The sequence below is a fragment of the Peromyscus maniculatus genome, chromosome 3 (genome assembly GCF_049852395.1).
Source record: "Peromyscus maniculatus bairdii isolate BWxNUB_F1_BW_parent chromosome 3, HU_Pman_BW_mat_3.1, whole genome shotgun sequence".
Classification (NCBI taxonomy): domain Eukaryota; kingdom Metazoa; phylum Chordata; class Mammalia; order Rodentia; family Cricetidae; genus Peromyscus; species Peromyscus maniculatus.
In genome coordinates, this window is record NC_134854.1 from 138,669,653 (window position 1) to 138,690,617 (window position 20,965).

The 20,965-nt window shown below is 49.7% G+C and overlaps 1 protein-coding gene across 1 annotated transcript in view; it reads right to left on the bottom strand.

The window, feature by feature from the left end:
- Positions 1 to 20,965, bottom strand: part of Alox5 (arachidonate 5-lipoxygenase) — a 52,341-nt gene that overhangs the window by 1,185 nt on the left and 30,191 nt on the right. The window contains exons 4-13 of the mRNA XM_006978536.4: positions 16,850 to 16,972; positions 12,876 to 12,982; positions 11,651 to 11,823; positions 8,345 to 8,491; positions 3,737 to 3,940; positions 3,115 to 3,201; positions 2,311 to 2,489; positions 2,017 to 2,138; positions 1,645 to 1,745; positions 937 to 1,107 (exon numbers count right to left, since the gene is read on the bottom strand). Coding sequence (XP_006978598.1) covers positions 937 to 1,107; positions 1,645 to 1,745; positions 2,017 to 2,138; positions 2,311 to 2,489; positions 3,115 to 3,201; positions 3,737 to 3,940; positions 8,345 to 8,491; positions 11,651 to 11,823; positions 12,876 to 12,982; positions 16,850 to 16,972 — 1,414 coding nt within the window. The remainder of the gene's footprint in view (positions 1 to 936; positions 1,108 to 1,644; positions 1,746 to 2,016; positions 2,139 to 2,310; positions 2,490 to 3,114; positions 3,202 to 3,736; positions 3,941 to 8,344; positions 8,492 to 11,650; positions 11,824 to 12,875; positions 12,983 to 16,849; positions 16,973 to 20,965) is intronic.

Sequence of the window (20,965 nt, forward strand, 5' to 3'; positions counted from 1 at the left end):
TGTATACACACATCACACTATCATAAATATGCAAACACAGTGTCAGTAAAAAAAGCAATAGGTTATACAAACACCACCTCCTCTTCCCTATGAATGGCTCAGGGCTGGATTTTAAAAGGCAGGTCCTTCCTTGTAGCCAGGTGGCTTTTAAGACAAGGAAAAGCACAGGGGAACCTGGAAGGTCTGAACTCTGGAAGTTGTGTGGCTTGAGGGTCCTGCTGGCCTGTCCTTTGTCTTTCCCATCTTCCTTTTAAGGCTTGAGATGGGCCGAGGCCCTGGGCATCAGGAAGTGGTGGTGGTGGTGGGGGGGGGGGAGGACTATGCTAGTTGCTTGCCGACACCAGTGTCTGTAAAGTGTTCGGTGGCTGGAAAGGAGTGGGAGATCTGGGGTTTAGTTTGCAGAAGGTAAGTCAGACTCGACATCCTTTGACCAAGAAGTCAGTCTCCTAGGAACAGCTCCTCTGGTCCTACTGAGCCCAGAAGCAGCACATTAGCAGGCCCGGGGCAGGCCGAAGAGACTCGGCCAATGGAACAGCACTGAACATGGCACAGGGCTGCGTCGGCCGAGACTTCGCTTGGTTAGCATAGCTATGAGTACCTGGAAGGGACACAGGGCGCTCTGACTTTCCCCGTAGGGAGCCAGGAAACCACATGGAAGAGATTTATCAAAAGCTGGGAGTGAGTTAGGGGGTGGTATCACACACCCCTCTCTGATGACTTGGAGCAGAGCCTGTGCCCTCCACTGCCAGCCCACCCTGGGCTCAGACCCAGGCTGAGGACCTGGGGTGAGGCCCCCGCCCTCCCCCCCCCAGCAGCTCCACCTTAGAGGTCAAGATTCTTGGCTGGTAGGTGTCCAGCTAGAGCCTGAGCCCCAAGCCCTGGGCTGGAGGATTGGTTGAAACTGCAGTGACCTGCAGCACCTCCAGCAATGCTCACCTCATTTTCTTGGAACTGGCTCAGTGCCCACACTGCGCCTAGATGCCAGCATGAGCGGCCGCGGTCTGGTAGAGTATCCACGATCTGCTCGATGGTCACCACACCCTTGGCCGTGGGCGGTGGGGCCCGCATAGTTGGAGGAGCATTGGGGATCCAGGAGCACCAGTCATACTGTGAGAGCAGCACCAACAGCGTGGGTGCCCAAGAAACCCAGTGCCTGCCCACCTCCGCCCCACATGCTTACATTTTTCTTGATTCGCAGGGAACCGGCTTAGCAGGCTCCACCCCTCCCTGTGGGCAGCACCTCACCTTCCTTGACCCTCTCCTCTCCTGGTTCCTCAAGCCACACCCTCCACATGCCCCCATACCACCTCCTCTGCCCCTCTCACTTGCTGCACCGCCCCCCCCCGCCCCCGCCTTCCTTCCAGGACCCCCAGTCCTCCCTCGGGGATGTCCTTGCCTCTCTCTCCTTAGACCTCCCCCTTCCCCCTTTCCAGGGCTTGTAACTGTCCCAGCCCGGTGGGTGCCTTCAGGTATGCATGCAGAATCCATTTGTGCTACTGCTGGTTCCAAGCTCAGAGACTGCATGGGGATGGGTGGGCCAGCAGGGCAGGAGCCCGAGGTGGGGGAGTCCGATGATATGAGGAGTGGCTCTGAGTGTGGGGTACCTGAGACAGTGGTACCCCAGAGAGGGCTAGCTAGGCCTACCTGGCCGAAGTTTACAGCTGCATGCTGGGCCGAGGCTGTGAAGATCACCACAGTCAGGTACTCAGACAACTTCTCCCTGCTCTTGATGGACTTGGGGAAGCCTGAGATGGAACCACAGACCATGAGCCCATCCCTGTGAGGGACACCTGGCTCTGCCTCTGTTCTGGCTCCCCCACCCACACTTTCCAAGATCTGCCCAGCCAAGACACTCGGAGAGGGAGGGGGCGGCTGCTCTGAGGGAGGCATTTGGTGGGCTGGGTCCTCTGGAGCGGGGGTTGGGTGCCCTTGGAGGCAGGGTCTCCTGCCTCCTCTTCCTCATGCCTTTGAGACACACAGGCTCTGCAGCAGAAGCAGAGAACTGTGGCGGCCTACCTGAGGCTTTTCTGCCGCGCATGCCATACACATAAACATCCTTCACAAAGTCCTGCAGTTCCTGGTCCTCCTCCACCACTTGGTCATTGTCGTAGTAGATGTTCACCACCTCAGTTGTGAACCTGGCTCAGGAGGGCGAGCAGGAGTGGGTGTCCAGCGGGTCCCTCTGGCAATCCTGTCACTCCCTAAAGTCCTCCACCCCCTCCCTCCATCAACACCCAAACCAGAAGCAGGTCTGCCTCACCACACTCCTCAGCAGGGTTTCCCTTTCCCACAGAACCTGGTCACACTCACGACAGGATGGCCTCCCACACCAGCAGCCCGTCATCACGATAGAAGTAGTAGGGGATGTCCTCAGTGCTGTCCATGCCCCGGGCCTTGATGGCCTCCGGGAAGCACAGGGAGGAATAGGTCAGGTCTTGGACAGCCCTCTGCACCATCTGCACATGCCCGCCACCCCCGGTGGCATTGGCCTGGTGAAAGAACAGAGTGCCTGAGCTTGGTTGCTTCTCCCTCAGCTCTCCATACCCCCAGGCTTCCCAGCTTCATCTGTGAGAAACTTGGAGGCCAGTGGGGGTGAGGGTGGGGGTGCTTGGGCACAGAAAGGGCCAGCCTGTGTCCTGTGAGGTGCAGTGAGATGAGTAGGGCAAGCTCCCACTTCTGTGAGGGGGTGGCATGGGGATGCCCATCCAGCGCCCTGGGCATGGTGCAGCTGCAGCAGAGAGCAGGCTTTTGTGCAGAACTCAGCTTTGAGGAGCTGGGCACACCAAGGACCTGGATGCGCAGCGCAAGCGTTCAGCATCCAACCCTGAAGGTCACAGGCAGGAAGGCAGGGGTATGGGAGTGTGGGAGACGTCGAAGCTGTCTTGTGAGGTGGGAGGTCAGTGGGTTGTATGGAGGAGGCTCACGGAGACTGGAATGGGACAGGATGCATAAAAAGGTGACAGACAACCCGGGGAAGAAGCTGTGACAATGTGCAAGGAAGAGGAGAGCTGGCTGTGGTTGGGGGGAGGGCCAGTCTCCCACACTTTCCAGCTCTCAGGGCTGGAGCCACCAGGCAGAGCTCTTCCAGGCTCCACGTGAGGAGAGGGCACTCACCTTGTCAAAAAGGCCATACTCGCAGATGAGCTGTTCCCGGGCCTTCGTGTTGATGGCGATGGTAAACCTCACATGGGCCACCAGCAGCTGAGGGAGAGGAGGAGAAACCTCAGCGAGGATCTGGATCCTCACTCAGCACTCCTGGGCCAGCCCCGGTGCAGGGCCACTGTGGCCCCAGAGAGCAAGTGAAGGTCTGTGTGTGCATCTTCCTCCCAGCAGCGTTAGGAGGCCTGTGGACCCCATTGTGATGCTCGGTGGTAATGGCCCTGGTGCTTGCCTAGGGTTTCATGGTGAGCAAATCCTGACCATCACCCTCTGCGGCAGGAGCCCTGTTTTGACCTATTTTATCATGAAGAGACTGGAGCACCCATATTTTTAGCCCATAGTTGACCCAGCAGTCAAGTGCTGGTGGCATTTGGGAAGAAGAAAGTGACAACTGCCTTTCCAAACTCTGCTTCCTGGCCAGCCAGGCTGTGTCAGACTCTGGCCCTGGCCCTGAGCATCTGTCTCAGAGCCCCTCTTTGCAACCTACTCCTAGCCCCACCCCCACCCCCACCCCCTGGGATGCCAGCTACTCTCCCGGTTGTTCTTTCCTTGCAGGTGGAGCCAGGGCTGGCTGTACCTTGAAAACGGGGTGCACAGCAGGCAACTGGCGGTACATGGCAATGCCAAACACCTCAGACATCAGATGTGTGCGCAGAAGGTGGGTGATCGTCTGATGGACGTGGAAGTCACTGGAACGCACCCAGATTTTGGCCAAAAGCCAGTCATATTTTGCATCCGAAGGGAGAAAAATTGGGTTCTTATCTCCAGGGGCTTGGTTGAGCTGGTGTGTTGAAGAAAGAGAACACGACACTTTATTTCTCCTTTATAGCTGTGAGAGGGCCGGCCTGGCCCCTAGGGAAATTCCAGAAGAATCCAAACATCGACCGTGACTTTCAAATCGCAAGAAGCATGTGGGGAGTGGTGGCGGGCCCTAGTGACACATCTTACCACCTGTTTGTGAGCTCTAGATTCCTTGTCTGTAACGTGGGGACAGTGGTCCAGAAAAGGAGCAGGCTGCTGCAAGGGACCATGGTTTCCTCCTTTGCCGTGCCCACTGCCTGGCTTCCCCCCACTTCACCCACTTCTGCTCAGCAGCCCACTCCATTCTCCTTCCCCACCCTGCCCTTGAAGGCTGGTGCTCCCCAGACTCAGCTCCTCCTGGGCCTGGGCTGGGACCTCATGCTGCTGAGTCCCCATTCCCAGATCAGGCTTTGCAGCTGGAGCCCTGCCCCAAAGCCCCGCCCTGAAACCTCGCACCCAAGGGCCGGGCTTGCCTTTGCCCTTCCGCTGGCACTCAGTACTTGGGCCAAGTGACTTTTCTCTAAAATGTGAAGAGTTTGTTATCTGTTATTTAAAAACTCCCTACTTTAAAGCCAGAAAATGAGGCCCCTGAAGTCCTTGGTGATTTGGTTTAGCTGCTGACACTACTGTGTAAGGTAGCCATTATGTCTCTGTCTCCAACACCAGGCCAGGTTGTGGTCTCTAGCATTGTTTGTGAGAGCAGTCATGTCTCTGGTGGTGGTGGTGGTGGTGGTGGTGGTGGTGGTGTGTGTGTGCACACGCGTGTGCGTGCGTGCGTGCGTGCACATGCAGTAGTGCTCATCAAACCAAGGAGCTTGGCCAGGCAGGGCAAGCACCTTCCTGCTGAGCCACACTCTCAGCTCCCACGCCCCGCATTCATTGCTCTCACCAACCTTCACTTCAGAACCTGGAGGTGAGAGACCCTGCGAGTCAGGAGGGTGGCAACTAGTGCTCCCCCACCTTGTCAGACAAGAACACTTTTGAAGACCTAGCATTCCAGAGGACCTGGGGAGAGCAATGTACCAGAAGCAGGTTCTAGAACCAAGAGTAGCCAGGAAGGGCCTGGGGGACCGTCAGTGCAGAGACTCCCAGTAGAGGCCTGGGAGCAGACTTAGCTGTGGAAGGTTTGGAACCTGTAGGAGCTGGAGCCTTAGGCTTGGAGGCTCCACCACCCGGTCCACTGCCAGTCTGTTTTCTTCCTGATAATGAGCGGAACCGACCGCCTCCTATTCCTGCCACCAGGCCTTGCCCTCCAGGATGGGCTGTATTTCCTTAAACTGAACACCCAAATACCTCTCCCTCAAATTGCTTCCATCCGGCATTTTGTCACAGACAAAGGTGTGACAGAGGTTACACGTGGCTTCCTGATCTGTCTCTCCATCCAAAGTAGCACAGGCCAATAGAAATAGAAGGCGAGCAACACAAATTCAAATTTCCAGGAAGCCACAGCTCTTAATTGTATTTTTTGACAGCCATATTTTTTTAAAAGAAAGGAAGACATGTAAAACCTGAGTAAATGATACATGAAGCCAATCTGAAACTAGTACCTGACAAATACCATTCTTTTGCCCTTCCTCTAAGTCTTTGGATCCTGGTACACCCTTGGAATGTTCAGTGGGTCTTGGTCCGGATTACCTGTGTTTTAAGAACGCAGGAGCCATGAGAGGCTGATGGCCGAAGCCGCTGTCCCCTGGGGGAGAAGGCAGGGCTGCTGGGGGAGCAGTGTCTCCTGTGCTTGAACAAGGAGGGGCCAAGGAGACACTATCACCCTTCCCAGTCTTCTTGGTGCTTGTTCATTAATGGATCGTCATCTACCTTTACCAGATAGTTTGAGATACCCAGCCATAAAGTTATTTTCATTGCTACTTCATAACCATAATTTTTCTACTGTTATGAGTCATAATGCAAATATCTTTGTTTTCTGATGGTCTTAGGCGACCCTAAGAAAGGGTTGTTGGATTCCCAAAGGGGTCGTGACCTACAGGTTGAGAACCACTGCTCTAAACTCTCCCAGCTTTACAGAGGAGTACAAGAAACAGTGAGAATGTCACTTCACACCCAGCCCCAAGGACCCACCGCTTCTGTAGGTCTTTGTATATGTGTGCATTTATGTCTAATTTTTATAAACTAAGCCTTTTTATAAACCAGGCCTATAAATTATTATAAACTAGGCCTCTTCTGACTTTGCTCACTTGTGCCCCATCTGTTCTGTACCCAGCCTGGTGACCCTGTGTCCTGTTTCACCAAGCCCACACCAATGTCTACCCATGTAAAGTATATGGTCTGTGGTGTGCTGCGTTCCTACATTCGTTTTGCATACATGAGGTGATATCATCCATATTCCATGTCTTGCTTTTCCGCTTTGGTAACAGACTTGAGGAGACCCAAGTCAGCTGAGAGCTAACATAGTCCTCTTGGAAGGTGCACAGTGCTGCAATACCTCCTGGTTTGGACACGGTTTCAGCCCCTCAACCCTCTCATCCATTCACTCTGTCTGCAGCCTCACACAAAACCAGCGCCATGATGTTCAACCTCCAGCATGCTACTCTGTTGATCCTCAGAGAGGCTAATTATCCAGCTAGCACAGTCTTGGCAGGGGACCTCCTAGCCCCGCTTCAGCTGTCCTGGCCATGCCAGCCTCAACACTGAGACCCGTGGTCCTCTTCCAGCCTAGCCTGAAATCCAGACTGTTGCAGCAGAACCCGTGGGCCCTGCTCAAGTGCTGACCCCGCAATGGTGCCAGCCACTGCCCTGGGCAGCATCCGTTCTTCTGGGCAGGCATAGAGAAAGGGTTAACCAGATCCGGTGGCTTGTCCAATGCCCTACCTCCTGCTGGTAATGGAAAGAGCTGAGATTTAAGCCAGGCCCCTGGTTCTAGGAGGCTCTAATAAACATGTGTCTGAGACAAGCTAGTTCAGAACACCTCAGTGGTAACTCATCCCTCTCCTGGCCTCGCCTCCGGTGATTTCCCACATCCCCTGTGTCTTCATCTAATGCTTCTCACTCACAGAGCTTTCTCTGTCTGGTAAGAGGCTGAGGACCTCTGGAGTGCAAAGAGGTGGGGGCCTGGGAAACTAGGGGTGGGGACCTGTAGCCAACTGCTTTGATTAACTAATTAAAATTTTGACACTAGGTATCATTCTGTAGCCTAGGCTGCCCTTGAACTGGGATTATTAACATGAACTATACTGCAGGCTTAAGACAGCCAGCTTGAATCCCACCTCTGTGGCTCACTATTGGGCACCTGTACCTTAGTCTCCTTAGCTGGGTGAGATGGTAATCTGTAAGGCACTGTGTGAAACCCCAATGGTCATGTGCTTTCCAATCCAGAATCTTCAGGATGTCAGCAATGCACATGCTCCATGATATAGTAAGTCTCTCTCCTCCAGGTCTGGGACAGCACAATGTATTTGCTATTTATATTCAACATGTCGATGTTTCTGTAGTGAACCATTCATGTATCTTATTGAATGGAACAAAAGTTCTGAACCTGTGGTTCAGAGGTTTATTTAAAACTGAGAGATTTGCTGGGAAATTTAAAATGTGTCACAGTTTTACAGTGTCTTGGTCTTTTGTCTAAGCTCAAGCCTAGTGTCTGCTCTTAGGTACTTAACATACAGCAGTTTTCAGGATTTCTTAGATTTCCCAGGCAAGGGCTTTTGGACTGTGCAGGTAAGCCTACACATCCAGCCAATATTATTCCCCTTCCACTCTCTGTCCGGGTCACAGGTACTGTGTGCTGAAGGCTCATCTTCCCATCCCCCACGGGGTCTCTGTGAAGCCCTATCCCCAGGGACCTTCATTTCGACTGCTTTGCCTTTCCTAGCTTCATCATTGCAGTCAGCTCTCACAGGGCAGGTAGATGAAACCCTGTGCTCACCTGCCTGCCTCCCGTGAGACTGCTCCCGGCCCTCCACTGTCCTTGGGGTTGCAATAATCTACTTATGTGGAAGATAATGCCCCGGGACTGGTGAGGACTCTGACATTGCTCAGTGGCTTCTGTTTGCAGCTTAACTCCTAGCCTCGTCTGTCTGGCTTGTGTGGGCGTGTTTGCTTGGGGACACTGGTCGGGAGGTGGGTAGGAGGAACAGCGTGCCATTGCAGGACAAGCCCTCCCCAGTGTGTGTAGCCCAAGGAGGGACTTTCTCAGAGCTGCCTGGGAAAGCCACCGTCCGTCCGTCTGCCTCTTGCCGTGCAGACAGCCTGCTTCACAGCATCATTGAGTCCCAATAGCTCCCTTTTCTCTTCCGACCCAGTGGAAGTTGGAGTGAGAGCTGTCAGCGCCCCGCAGCAGGGTGGGTGGAGCTGCCCCAGAAGCTCCTTCCCGGCCTCACTCCTGAGACCCAAGCCATGCAGAAGGGCTGGAGGCAAGAAGCCCACCTACCTGGATGGCAATGGGGACGATCTTGTTGGCGAGGTTCTTATACAGCAGGCAGATGGGTGCAGCCAGGAACTGGTGTGTGCAGGGGTCAGTTTTGTTGGCATCAATGCCATCCAGAAGCTCGTAGTCCACGATGAAAATGTTCCCTTCCTGCAGGAGGCAGGGAAATATATCCAAGCTACTGTAAGCAGAAATGGACCCGAGAGCCGGGCTGGGAAGAGGATGTGAGTGATGGCCTTCAGGACACCCCACCTCCTTCCCTGTAACTTAGTGTGTAACACGCACCGAGAAACTGCTAAGAAGTGTTTACTCCTCACTTGAGGGTGCACTGTAACCAGATCCAGGGTTTGCATTTTTCACTTTGGGTCAGACGCCTGCCGACTCTGTGAGTCAATGTTTGTCACTGGAGGAGTGTCTGTCTAACCTATTTTCCCTCTCTTCAAGGCCAAGGACACAGGCACAAGTCCTCATTCTCTCCTGTAGTATATATATTTAATACAACAATGCACTTTACATTTATGCTCAACATAGTGATGTTCCTGCAACGATCCATTCATGTATCATATTGAACAGAACAAAACTTCTAAGCTGCCTCCTTCCTGGTTCTGAGGTTTATTTGAAACCAAAAGATTTGCTGCAAAAATTTTAAAATATGTCACAGTCTTGGGTTCCAGAAACAGCTAACACCTACCAGGACTCACACACCAGGATAGCAATACTACAGCCTGGAGCAGAGGTCGTCATCTTGTGGAAACCAGATTTGCCCCTTCAATCAGTAGTGAAGAATTCTTTGGACTAGTTGCAGAACCAAAACAATGATCAAACAGACCACACCTTGGCCAGGACTGCTTATTAAGCCACATCTTGTCTCACGCCCCAGGTCTTTCTCTATTTAATACTAAAGCTCATGTCAGTGCCCCAAGATGGATTTGGGGCATTATCGCTTTCCTCCCATGTTTCCACATTGATTACATCTCTCTGCTTTTTACTGTACTGCTTATCTCTTTTGTTGGTGGGTTGGGTTGGGTGGCCTAGCCTAGCCTATTTCAGCCTCAGGAACCTGGGCTTTTGTCCTAAAACTCTGGCTGCGAGTGGAATTCAGAATCTATGGGCTTCAGTTTTCTAGCTCCAAAGATGGTTTACATATGGAATTTTCAAAGCTAGGATGAAAGACTGACCATGACTAACTTAGGTTCATCGTAACTGAAACCTGCTTGATTCTCATAAAGGAAGTTGTAAGACCACTCAGAAGGGTTAGGGAGGTAAGTGAGAGAAGCCAAACACACAGATGCCCCTTCAGGACTTCATTTAGATCATGTTTAATGCTGAAAAAATTGGACACTGTCATCCAGGACAGGGTCCTCCTGGAAAGGAAGAGATGGGAAGAGGTGGGGCTACTCTCCATGGATGTGGGGGGGAAACAAGGTCCTTCAGGGTTCTTCTATTCATGTTCCAAAATTAAATTTCACTGAGAAAGATTAAAAAAATATTTAGGGGGGTGGTAAGATAGCTCTGTGGTAGAGAGCTTTGCTGAAAGATGTGAGGCTCCGGGTCCAATTCCCAAAACAAAACAATTTAGGAACTATGACTTTAACACATCACTGAGGATGCCAAAGAAAGGTGTCAGGAATGATGGAGGGCCCTAAGAACTGTGCTGGTGTGTTACTCGGGGGGCAGTGTAAAAGATAAGGTAGCATGTATGTAAGAGTTTAGTCAGTGGTGACTGTTAGATTACTGGATAGTTGCCTAGTGATCTAAACCACAGCAGAACATCATGATCATGTGTTTGAGGGGTCAGCTCAAAGTGAAGATAATCTACAGGCCACCTTCCCTGGAAGTGGCAGGGGCTCAGCAGTAAGAGGGTGTTGTCTTGAAGGACAAGCAGGGGCCTACTTTTGGGTGGCTAGGGACAATGATGGCTGTTCAGGTCCTCTCGGTTCTGAGATGTGCTGGTTTCTGTGCATGCGGATGGGTGCAAGGAGTTGATTTTGTTATTGCTGGCTGTCCACATGGTTAGGTAGTATCCTGAGACCCATGCAGGTCCAGAAGAATGTGGAATGACTGCCTGTGTGGGTCAGGAACCCAACTTCATTTGGGTAAGTCACCTCCCAAAGGCAAGTAGGCAGGAGGTTCAGGCTGAATGCTAAGTGTCTGGAGCCTCAGCGTGAACTGGGTACCTAGATGGGGCGACCAGAGGCAAGGAGGCTACATGGACAGCTGGAGATGGGAGGCCCCGTGGTGCTGGCTGCAATGGGGGAGAGAAGACAGGATACTGAGGGTTGTTGTTAGGACTATCAGCAAAAACAAAACAAAACAAAACAAAACAAAACAAAACCAACCAAACAAAAAACCCTAAAAAACCTAGCATGGGAATGCCTGAAAGATCCCATCAGATACAAGCCAGTTCAATTTGAATTCTTTCTGTCTCAAAACAAGGTTAGCCTTGGAACTGGGAGTGAAGGGTTGAGCCTGCCGGTCAAAGCCAGGAGACCGACAGGCTTGGGGAGGTGAGGGAGGCAACGGCCGTACAAATGTTTCTAATTAGAAAGTGATAAATTCTACCAGTCTCTGCCTTCTGTCCCTCCACAAGGCCTACTTCTTTAACCAGTGTCCTCTCTTTTGCAAAGTGGGTGACATTTGGAAGACCATGTGTAGAACACACCTGTCAACTGCCTGACACACAAAGGGCCCTCTTGTAATCATTTTTTTTCTTTCTCGTTTAAAAAAAAGAGGGGGCTGGAGAGATGGCTCAGAGGTTAAGAGCACTGATTATTCTTCTAGAGGTCCTGAGTTCAATTCCCAGCAACCACATGGTGGCTTACAACCATCTATAATGAGATCTGGTACCCTCTTCTGGCCTGCAGGCATACATACAGGCAGAACACTATAGATAATAAATAAATAAACCTTTAAAAAATAAAAAATAGGGTTGGGGATTTAGCTCTGTGGCAGAACGCTTGCGCAAGGCCCTGGGTTCGATCCTCAGCTCAAAATAAATAAATAAATAAATAAATAAGACTTATTTATTTATTATGTATACAGTGCCTCTTGTCATGATTGACATGGGTATTGAAAATACTGGCACTGGGTTTGCAGCTGTGAGGATGGTGTCCCTACAGCCCCTCCTGTGACTGCCTGTGGCTTGCACCGTGCCCAAGACCCTCATGAGTGCTGCTGCCAGGAAAGAGAAGACACTTCTGATTTCATACTGTCAAACAAACAGACAAAGCTGCAGTCTGGGGGATCAACAAGCATTGGTCAGCAGGAAGTGGCTTCTGTGGAAAGACTGTCTCCAGCCAGCCGGCCTACCTGCACTTCCTGCTCTAAACTGAGTTGCCGCTCTAGGCTGCACTCCACCATCTCTGTGGTCACTGGGAGCTTCTGCGGCAGCTCTGTGCAGCGCTTGATGAGGACGGGGTTGCAGCCGTTCAGGAACTGGTAGCCGAACATGAGATCCTCCTGCCAGTGGTTCTTGACTCGCTCTGTGGGGAGAACAGGAGGGCACACCCCCTAGATAGGTCAGCTGGGCAAGCCCACATGGCCCGGCCTGAGGACAAGTGTTTGTAGGGACCCGTTTTCAAGGCACCCAGACTCCTCTCACTTGCCATTCCCACTTGTTGCTGTGTTCCTGCTCATCGGTGGGTCACGATGCACCTAGTCTTCCTGGAGCTATTATGACCAGCAAGACTCCCAGGTAGCTAGTCTTCCTTCTCAAGATCTCTAGTCCTTCAGCATGCCACGAGAAGGGAGAGTCCTGGTCCCCTGTGCTGAGGTCAGCATCTTTATCCAACCATTCTTACCTCCTTAAAGAGTGATGGCTGTCATGACTTTCCATCCGTCACTGTCCAGTACAGTGTCAGGGCTCTGAGCAAACAAATCCAGGTCCAAATGCAACCCTAAAGTTGCTTTACATTTTATTTTTATGATTATTAAGTGTGTATGATGTGTGTGTGTGTGTGTGTGTGTGTGTGTGTGTGTGTGAGAGAGAGAGAGAGAGAGAGAGAGAGAGAGAGAGAGAGAAAGAGAAGTGTGTGTGTGTGTGTGTGTTGAGAGAGAAGTGTGTGTGTGTGTGTGTGAGAGAGAGAGAGAGAGAAAGAAAGAAAGAGAAGTGTGTGTGTGTGTGTGTGTGTGTGTGTGTGTGTGTGTGTGTGTGCATATTTGAGTGCAGGTGTCCTACAGAGATCAGAGACATTGGGTCCCTCTGTACCCCGAGTTAATTGTGGTTGTGAGCCACCCAGTGTGGATGCTGGGAACTGCACTTGAGTCCTTTGCAAGAGCAAAATTAGCTCCTAACTGCTCAGGCATCACTTCAGTCTCCAATGCTGCTTTAATGTAAATGCTTAAAAAGAAAGAGCCCAGTCCTGCCTTGGCTCTGTGCAGAAGAGCCACAAATGACTTGTTTGTGTAAAGAGAACGTCCCGATAGTCTTGAGACTTCTAGTGAGGTGTTGTCAAGGGTCCTTGGGTTGGATGTCAGTCAGTCTCCAGCAGAAAAGTCAACTTCCCCACCCCCACCACCCCAGGAGCCCTCTTACCAGAAATAGTGTTGCTGATCTTGACAAAGATTTTCTCAAAATCAGCAAAGTCATTCCAGGAAGACTGAAACATGTGCATGAAGCGATTGATGAACAGGTTCTCCATCCTGTAAACCAGGGGACAGGTCACCTTGCTTGCCCACTATGTCTCTGCAGAGTGTCTCCATACTCAGGAGCCTCCTGCTGTCCCAAGCAGTTCCCAGAGCAGGTGCTGGCCTTGTGGGACCAGGACAGAAATTAGCCTATGTCTGATGCTTTTCCTACTACACTTTGGCTGTGTAAGAGACCAGGCCAGTGCTCTCCGGAAGAGCTTTGAATGCCACCTGTTCATCCATTCCTTTGCAGAACACAAACCAGAAATGGGACAAGGCTGCACATCCTAAGCTCCCCAAATGGCTCCCCAAATAGTACCACCAAATATTACCACCCTAAACCTATGGAGGATATTTCTCACTCAAACCACACTCCACTCCCTGGTCCCCATATGTTTGTTGCCATATCATAATGCAAAATGCATTTAGTCCAACTCCTTAAGTCCCCATAGTCTTTCAGTCTTGCCACTGTTTAAAAGTCCAAAGTCTCTTCTGAGACTCAAGACAATCTCTTAATTGTAACCCTTGTAAAATCAAACAGAAAACTACATTCTTCCAACACAAAGTGGCACAGAATATACATTACCTACCATTCCTCAAGGGAGGAAAGTGGGCATAATGAGGAAATACTGGATCAAGGTGAAACCCAGCAGAGCAAACTCCAATGTCGCTCCATACGTGCTGTCAAAGGAATTAGATGGCTGTACCTTTCCAGCTTTGCTGACTGCAGCATGCATCTCTCTCTTGGGCTGGTTCCAGCCTATGTGTGCAAGTCTCCTTTGCAGATGTGTCTCAGCTCTGACATCTCCAGCATTTTGGAGTCTCCAATGCAACCCAGGCCACACTTCTACAGCCTTTCAGAGCCTCTGGCTTTCTCATGGTCTTCCTCTAGGGACACTCTTGCCACACAATGCCTTGCCTTATTGGCTTTCTAAAACATGGAGGAAGAATCCAGAACTCCTTCATTCTTACATCCTTCATGCCTCTAGAGCCACATGGGTGGCACGGCTGAGTTCACAGGCCAGTTTGGGATGAACCCTGGCCCTCTAGAATCACACCAGCACCAGCACTTTCATTCACTTGCTTTCTAGAGCAGAAATCTCTGCAGGCTTCATTCACATGTTGGAAACATAGCTGGGTGGGGTCTTCCCCTTTAGGCACCCATCCCCTGTTCCAGTTCCAGTAGGCCTCTCCTTAGCTGTGCTCAGCTCCCTAACACTTGCAGCCTCTCCTCTAACACATGCCTTGGCTGTTACACTTCCTACGGCTTTTCTCTCTCCACACTGGACACTTGCATTCCTTACTGCCCCACGCTCTCTTTTCCTTTGTAGACCTGCATAAGCGTTATTAATAACAGACAGACATGAACTTGACATTATGCAGTCTTGAAATTTCCAAAGACGTTATTCCATTCCTTTTTAACTTAGCTTTAGGTAAACTCTCAAGACATAGGCAGAAAACAGCCAGATTCTTTGCCAAAGTATCACAGGAATGGCCTCTAGCCCGGTTGCTATGAAAGTCCTTGCTTCCCTTCGAAACCTTTTGAGCCAGGCCTCTACAGTCTCCGTCGCCCTCACCACTGCTGTCCTCCAGGCTCCGATGAGGATAGCCTGTTAAGTGCTGTCTACAGCATCCAGCTGCTTTTCTAGTCCCACGTTCCAAAGTCTTCTACATTCCAAAACAATAAAACAAAACAAAAAAAGACCCACAGCCAACTGAACAAAACCAAAACAACAACAATAACAACAAGGAAAACATGGTCAGGCTCTTCACAACAACAGCCTACTCCCTGCTACCATCCAGTTGATGTTCTGTTGATGTGATAAAACACCACAGCCAAGGCAAGCTATAGAGGGAAGGGTTGATTCTGGCTCATGTTCCATAGGGGTTGAGTCCATAACGGCGGGGACAACATGGAACCAGGAACCAGGAGCTGAGAGCTAATATCTTCATAGGCAAGCAGCAGGCAAGAGAGTGAACTAGAAGAGGACTGAGGCTTTAAGATCTCAAAGCCCACCTCCAGTGACATGCTTCCTCCAGCAAGGCCACACCCCCTAAATAAACTTTTTCAAATATCACCACCAACTGGGTACCAAGAGTTCAAATACCCAGGCCTATCGGGTCCTTTCTCATCCAGACCACCAAGTTAGTTTTTGCCTTAATGTATATAGGTAAATATTTGACCTTAACCCACTGGATCTCAGTTTCCTTACGTAGAAATCATCGATAATGGCTGTCAAATTTTAAAAGGATGCATATAATTATAAAACACCTGCATTGAGGAGACTGACTCATGGTCCTCAGGCCTGGCTGCCTTTGGGTGTGCAGACAATGAGGTCCCATTCTCAGGGACTTGCCATGCTTGTGCTGGGTGCTGGGAAGTGCTTACGGTCCTCAGGGGAGTATAAGGCTCAGTTGGGCTTCATGAATTTAGGGTTTTCTAGGTGTGTATGATTATGAAAGTTCTCTAAGAGTATGAAAGGTGTCTCTATAGTATGAAAGGTGTCCTTGCTAACCTTGGTGTGGGGCTGAAGATCTCTATTTTTGATAGTATCCATGATTGTGCCAGCATCTTTCAGTGACTCTAGTGCAAGTATGTGACCTAGAAGTCAATGTCTCTGTTGTTTATTAGCAAAGGGCCGTAGGCAAGGTCTTCAACAACCTTCGTATTTCTCATGTTCTTCAAGAGCAAAGAGGGGGCAATATGTGCTGTGGCGGTTTGAATGGCCCCATAAGCTCATCTATTTGAAGGCTTAGTCACCAGAGAGTGGAATTGTTTGAAAGGATTACAAGGATTAGGAAGTGTGTCCTTGTTAGAGTAGTTGTGTCTTTGTTGGAGGAAATGTGTCACTGGGGGTAGGCTTTGAGGTTTCAAAATCTCACACCAGGTCCAGGTCTCTCTCTGCCTGCCTGGGGATCAGGATGTAAAGTTTCCAGCTGCTTCTCCAGCGCCATGTCTGCCACCACACTCCCCTTACCCAAGCTGAGTAGGGGACTAACCTCCGAAAAGCCCCCAATGAAATGCCTGGGTCATGGCGTCTCCTCACAGCAATAGAACACTGACTAATACATGTGCCCTACCTCATGAAGTCACTACGACAAATGATCAGGAATCTTTGTCCTGGGACCAACACTGCCATTTTAGTCATTGTCACTACAGAACCTGCCTCCTGGTAACAGTCTAGGCGCCATCTTCAGGCAGACTGGCCACAGAAGAAGGGCCCCTGGCTGGGCTGAGAGTGCTGGGTCAATCCAGCCTGTTGAGACACAGGTCATCTTCCGATTGTGCAATGGGCAACTATCCCTGGCCCAGATAGAGACGAATGTGTTGGGAATGGTGTTCAGCTGAACTGTTCCCCCAGCTCAAGACCCCCAAAGGAAAAGAATGAGGGTCCTAGTATAAGAAAGATCAAATATGAGTCTTTTCTACCAAACACTAGAAAACTTGTGTTAGGGACAAGGAATTAAAGTCTTTTTGTCCCCCCACAACCTTGTAAGACTTTTATGGAAATGCTTTCATCCTCCCTGCCACAGTGAAACCTTTATGGACAGAAGGGTCCACAGCTGTTATTCCAGGCAGTTGATGGCCTGGACCAGTGACCCTTTCCCCTCCTTCATTTCCTGTGTGCCAATTCTTTTCAGACTAGCCAGTTAAAACTGTGAGTTGGATCCCACCTGCCATCTAAGTTAGAATACAGACCAAGTTCGATTCCTGTCTTGGTGTGTGTCTGTTCTGAGCACACCCTCTCAATCACACACTTTGCCCTGTCCAGACGGGTGGAATGGTGCTCTCTTTCTTTGTGATCCCAAACTCATTTCTAACAATAGCCCATACCCAGCTCCCAGATGGGCCACCCACACCCTGAAGTTCCTAAAACTTACGCTCTTGAGTAGTTCAGAACAAAGTCCACTCCTTTTTCACTATCAAACTGGATGTCTCGGGGTAAATCCTTGTGGCACTTGGCATCAATACTCAAAGGGAAGCCAGGGTTCCACTCCATCCATCTAGCAGGAGGAAGGTGAAAGAAATAACTGTGTTAAAGGATGGGTGGTCCTTTGGGTGGTCTCCTGAGCTGAAAGCTGCCATGTTGATAGAAGAGGTTATACGTGGTAGTTGAGTAGTTGAGTAATTTTCCCACTATAAGCTCAACACACTATAAGCCGAGGCACTAGGACCCCTTCCAAGGTTGTGTGGCAGCCACTTCTGCTGTGTCCTGGTCACAACAGTAGAGATCTGAGACCGGCTTATATAGAGAGCTGGGGAATGGAGCTGATGTGCACTAGTCCATAGAAAGAAGTAAGGAAGGAAACCCTAGAGACCTCACTTAACATAGGCGACTTCAACAGTCGCAGCTCTCTGAGGGGTTTGCCTTCACAGTCACAGGCTCTCATGCCACACTCAACCAGAGTGTCAAATGTCCTACCAGCTTGGTCAGGGCACATCCTGATTCTGTGTGTGGTGGTTAGGGGAGGGGATAGTTTTCAGGTCCTCACGCTGGAATCCTAGAGCATTAGAGGAAGTGAGAAAGAACATTAGGTCCAGACCCCTGAGGGGATGCTCCCTGTGACATCTGGCCTGCAGCAGGTTTAGAGATGGTCACAGTCAAAGTAGCTCCCTCTGAAGAGAAGCCAGACGCTAACGACAGTGAAAATATTTAATTCTTACTGCCTTCATAGCCATCATTCATGCATCCTTTTTACTTTTTTTTTTCAACTCACCAAACAGTCCCTGAAAACAAAACTAGAGAAAACCAAATCCTTGTTTACTCATTTGGGACAGAGAGAACTGCTGTGGATATCACTCTGTATAAATAAAATGCTGATTGGCCAGTAGCCAGGCGGGAAGTATAGGCGGGACAAAGAGAGAAGAGAATTCTGGGAACAGGAAGACTGAGTCAGGAGACGCTGCCAGCCTCTGCCATGAGAAGCAAGATGTGAAGGCAGAACTGGGAAAAGGTACCAAGCCACGTGGCTAGACATAAAGAAGAATTATGGGTTAATTTAAGTGGAAGAGCTAGTCAGTAATAAGCTTGAGCAAATGGCTGTACAATTTGTAAATAATATAAATCTCTGTGTGTTTACTTGGGTCTGAGTGGCTGTGGGACTGGCGGGTGAGAGAGATTTGTCCTGACCACTGGCAGGCTGGGACACAGGAAAACTCCAACTACAGAGAATGAGTTACTTTTGCTTAGAAGTTGAAATACCCATTCTGAGATCAGAGTTTTCATGTATATTCCCAACTCTCCTCCCTTTTAAAGCTCCTTCCAGGGAGGCAGATTTTAAACATCCAGAGGTCTTTAGTACTTTAACATGACCCTGTGTGTTCAATGGTACAAACTCCTCGCTCTTCTCCTTGGTGTTCGGCTGCCTCATGGACCGTCCTAGAAATGAAAGTTCCTGGAGAGAAACTGCATGTGCAAAGACAAATGGGCCCATTAAAACTGATAAATGTCGAGATGGGAATATCACAGGCCTCAGAGCAGAGTCAGAAACCTGGTCTCTCTTCAGTGGCCAGGGGTTTTAAGGGTCTTTGAGAAGTGTCCCTCCCCTAATTTAAGGTTTGTCAGTTTGAACAAAGAGCTGATTGATACCCTCAACTTAGGGGTGAATGTCCTGATCCAGCCTTGAATTTGCTGGCCAGGCCACCAGCAGGGGGCCCTACCACCCTACTGATAGGAGAAAACACTCCAGGTCAAGAGCATGCAGAAGACACTGGAAGTTGGCTTTCTTTCTTTCTTTCTTTCTTTCTTTCTTTCTTTCTTTCTTTCTTTCTTTCTTTCTTTCTTTCTTTCTTTCTTTCTTTCTTTCTTTTTGAGACAGAATTTCTCTATGTAGCCCTGGCTGTCCCAGAACTCACTTTGTAGACCAGGCTGGCCTACAGAGGTCCACCTGCCCCTGCCTCCTGAGTGCTGGGATTAAAGGTGTGTGCCACCACTGCCTGGCAGCATTCACATTTTATTATATTTTTTAAATGATATTTATTATTAACTTGTGTGTAGATGACATGTGTGAGTGCATGTGAGTGTAGTTGTGCGCATACCATTGACTGGTGGTTCAAAAATAGGTAGGCAGGGCCATAGCACACGTCTGTACTCCCAGCTCACAGGAGGCAGAGGCAGGCAGATCTCTGTGAGCTTGAGGCCAGCCTGCTCTCCATAGGTAGTTCCTGGCCAGTGAGACTGTGTCTCAAAAACAAAAAATAAATAATCAAAAATAACAACAAAGCACCACTGAGATGTATTTCAGGTACACCAGCCCTATAGTAACACTGACCACACAGTGGCGACTTGATCCCAGATTGCAATCGAAGGAAGAGTCCAGACGGAAGAGGGTTCTTTACTTAGGCGTTTTCCCGAGGGGATAGGTGCTGTAAGGTACTTTGATCCAGAATCCAGGAAGGAGCTGGGAAGAAGTGGGCCACAATTCCAAGTGTCCCTGGTCCTTGGCAGCCGTGGGAAAGAAAGAAAGAGCCTTCGTCAGCGCGTGGTGGGCAACTGTGGTGTGGGCAGGGCTTGCAGGAGGTGCGGTTAGAGCTCTCCAGGCCGCTTTGTTTCTTAAAGCCACAGCTTCTTGATGGAACAGGCCCCCAGAGGACCTTTTTGGGAAGTCGGTTCTCTCCTGCAGCCAGTAGAGAGTTCTGAGTCTAGACTCAGGCCGTCAGACTTACACAGCAGGGCATTCACCCGTGGAGCTGCTGCACCTGCCCACATATTCTTAAGAGTTTTCTTCAGGGTCTGGATGGTGCTTTGCCAGCTCAGTCAGGACTTTCTCAGGATATGACGCCAAGGGGCAAACAGTTAGCTCCTTTGGAGGTGGGACCATTGCACAAGAATGGAGCAGTTTGTCAGACAGCTAGCTTCCTACTGGCCTTTGAAGCCAGACACCCATGTCCTTCCCACTGAATGAGACATACTGACAAGCCAACCCGCAGGAGCCAAAGGCTTTCACACCCACAGACATAAATAGGTGGGGGAGGAGGACACAAAAGAGCCCACACTCCACGGAGGAAGGCCACAAGGAACAACTCGACCGAAATAAGGAAGAGGCAGAAAAGACATCTGATTTGGAGTGAGACCACGAAAGGAGATGTAGAGGGTGCAATTCAATGTAAAAAGACATTGGTGCCCGTAAAACATGATAAAGGGAGAATTCAACAAGGAAACAGAAAAAGGTTATAGCCAGCGTGTGATCGGACCAGTCTCTTAAAGGACAAAGTCTATTCATTCTACAGTAAATTACTTCAGCACTGTCTTTGTGCCATGAAGCACTCTTTACTCTTTGCAAACTGGGAGGCAATGTAACACACGGGTTTAGCAGAACTCCAAAGAAATGCAGAAGAGCCATGGATGGAACCACTGGAGACTTGGAAGTCACACACAGGAAATGTATTAAACTTCTCATCTCTCACACTCAGAATGGTACACATTGTGAAGTGCTTATGGATTTTTTTTTGATTAGGCCATTTTATTTTTATTACATTAAAAATTATTTTAAAAAATCTCATACAACATTGTCATCATATCTTTCCCTTTTATCAACTCCTCCTAAATTTTTCTCTACCTCCCTACTCATCCCAAATTTATGCTTTAACTCTCTCTCTCTAAATAAAAACTTTCAAAACCAAACCAAAAAGAGTCACCAAACCATAAAACACACACACACAAAACCAAACCAAACCAATACAAAGCAAAATAAAGCAGGAGCCTGTTTTGTGTGGATCAGCTATCCCTAAGCATGAGGAGTACCCTGCAGTGCAGTTGATACACCCAATGTCCCTCCATTGGAGAAAACTGATTTTCCCTCTCTGAGTGGGTATTAATTTCAAATAGCATCTCGGTTAGGGGTGGGACTTTGTGCCCACATCCCCTTTTCTGTGCTGGGATTTTATCTAGCTTGAGTTTGTGCAGTCCTGTGCATGCTGTCCCAGTCCCTGTGAGCTCATATGTGCATCAGCTCTGTTGTGTCTGGAAGACACTTTCTTTGGAGTCATCCACCACC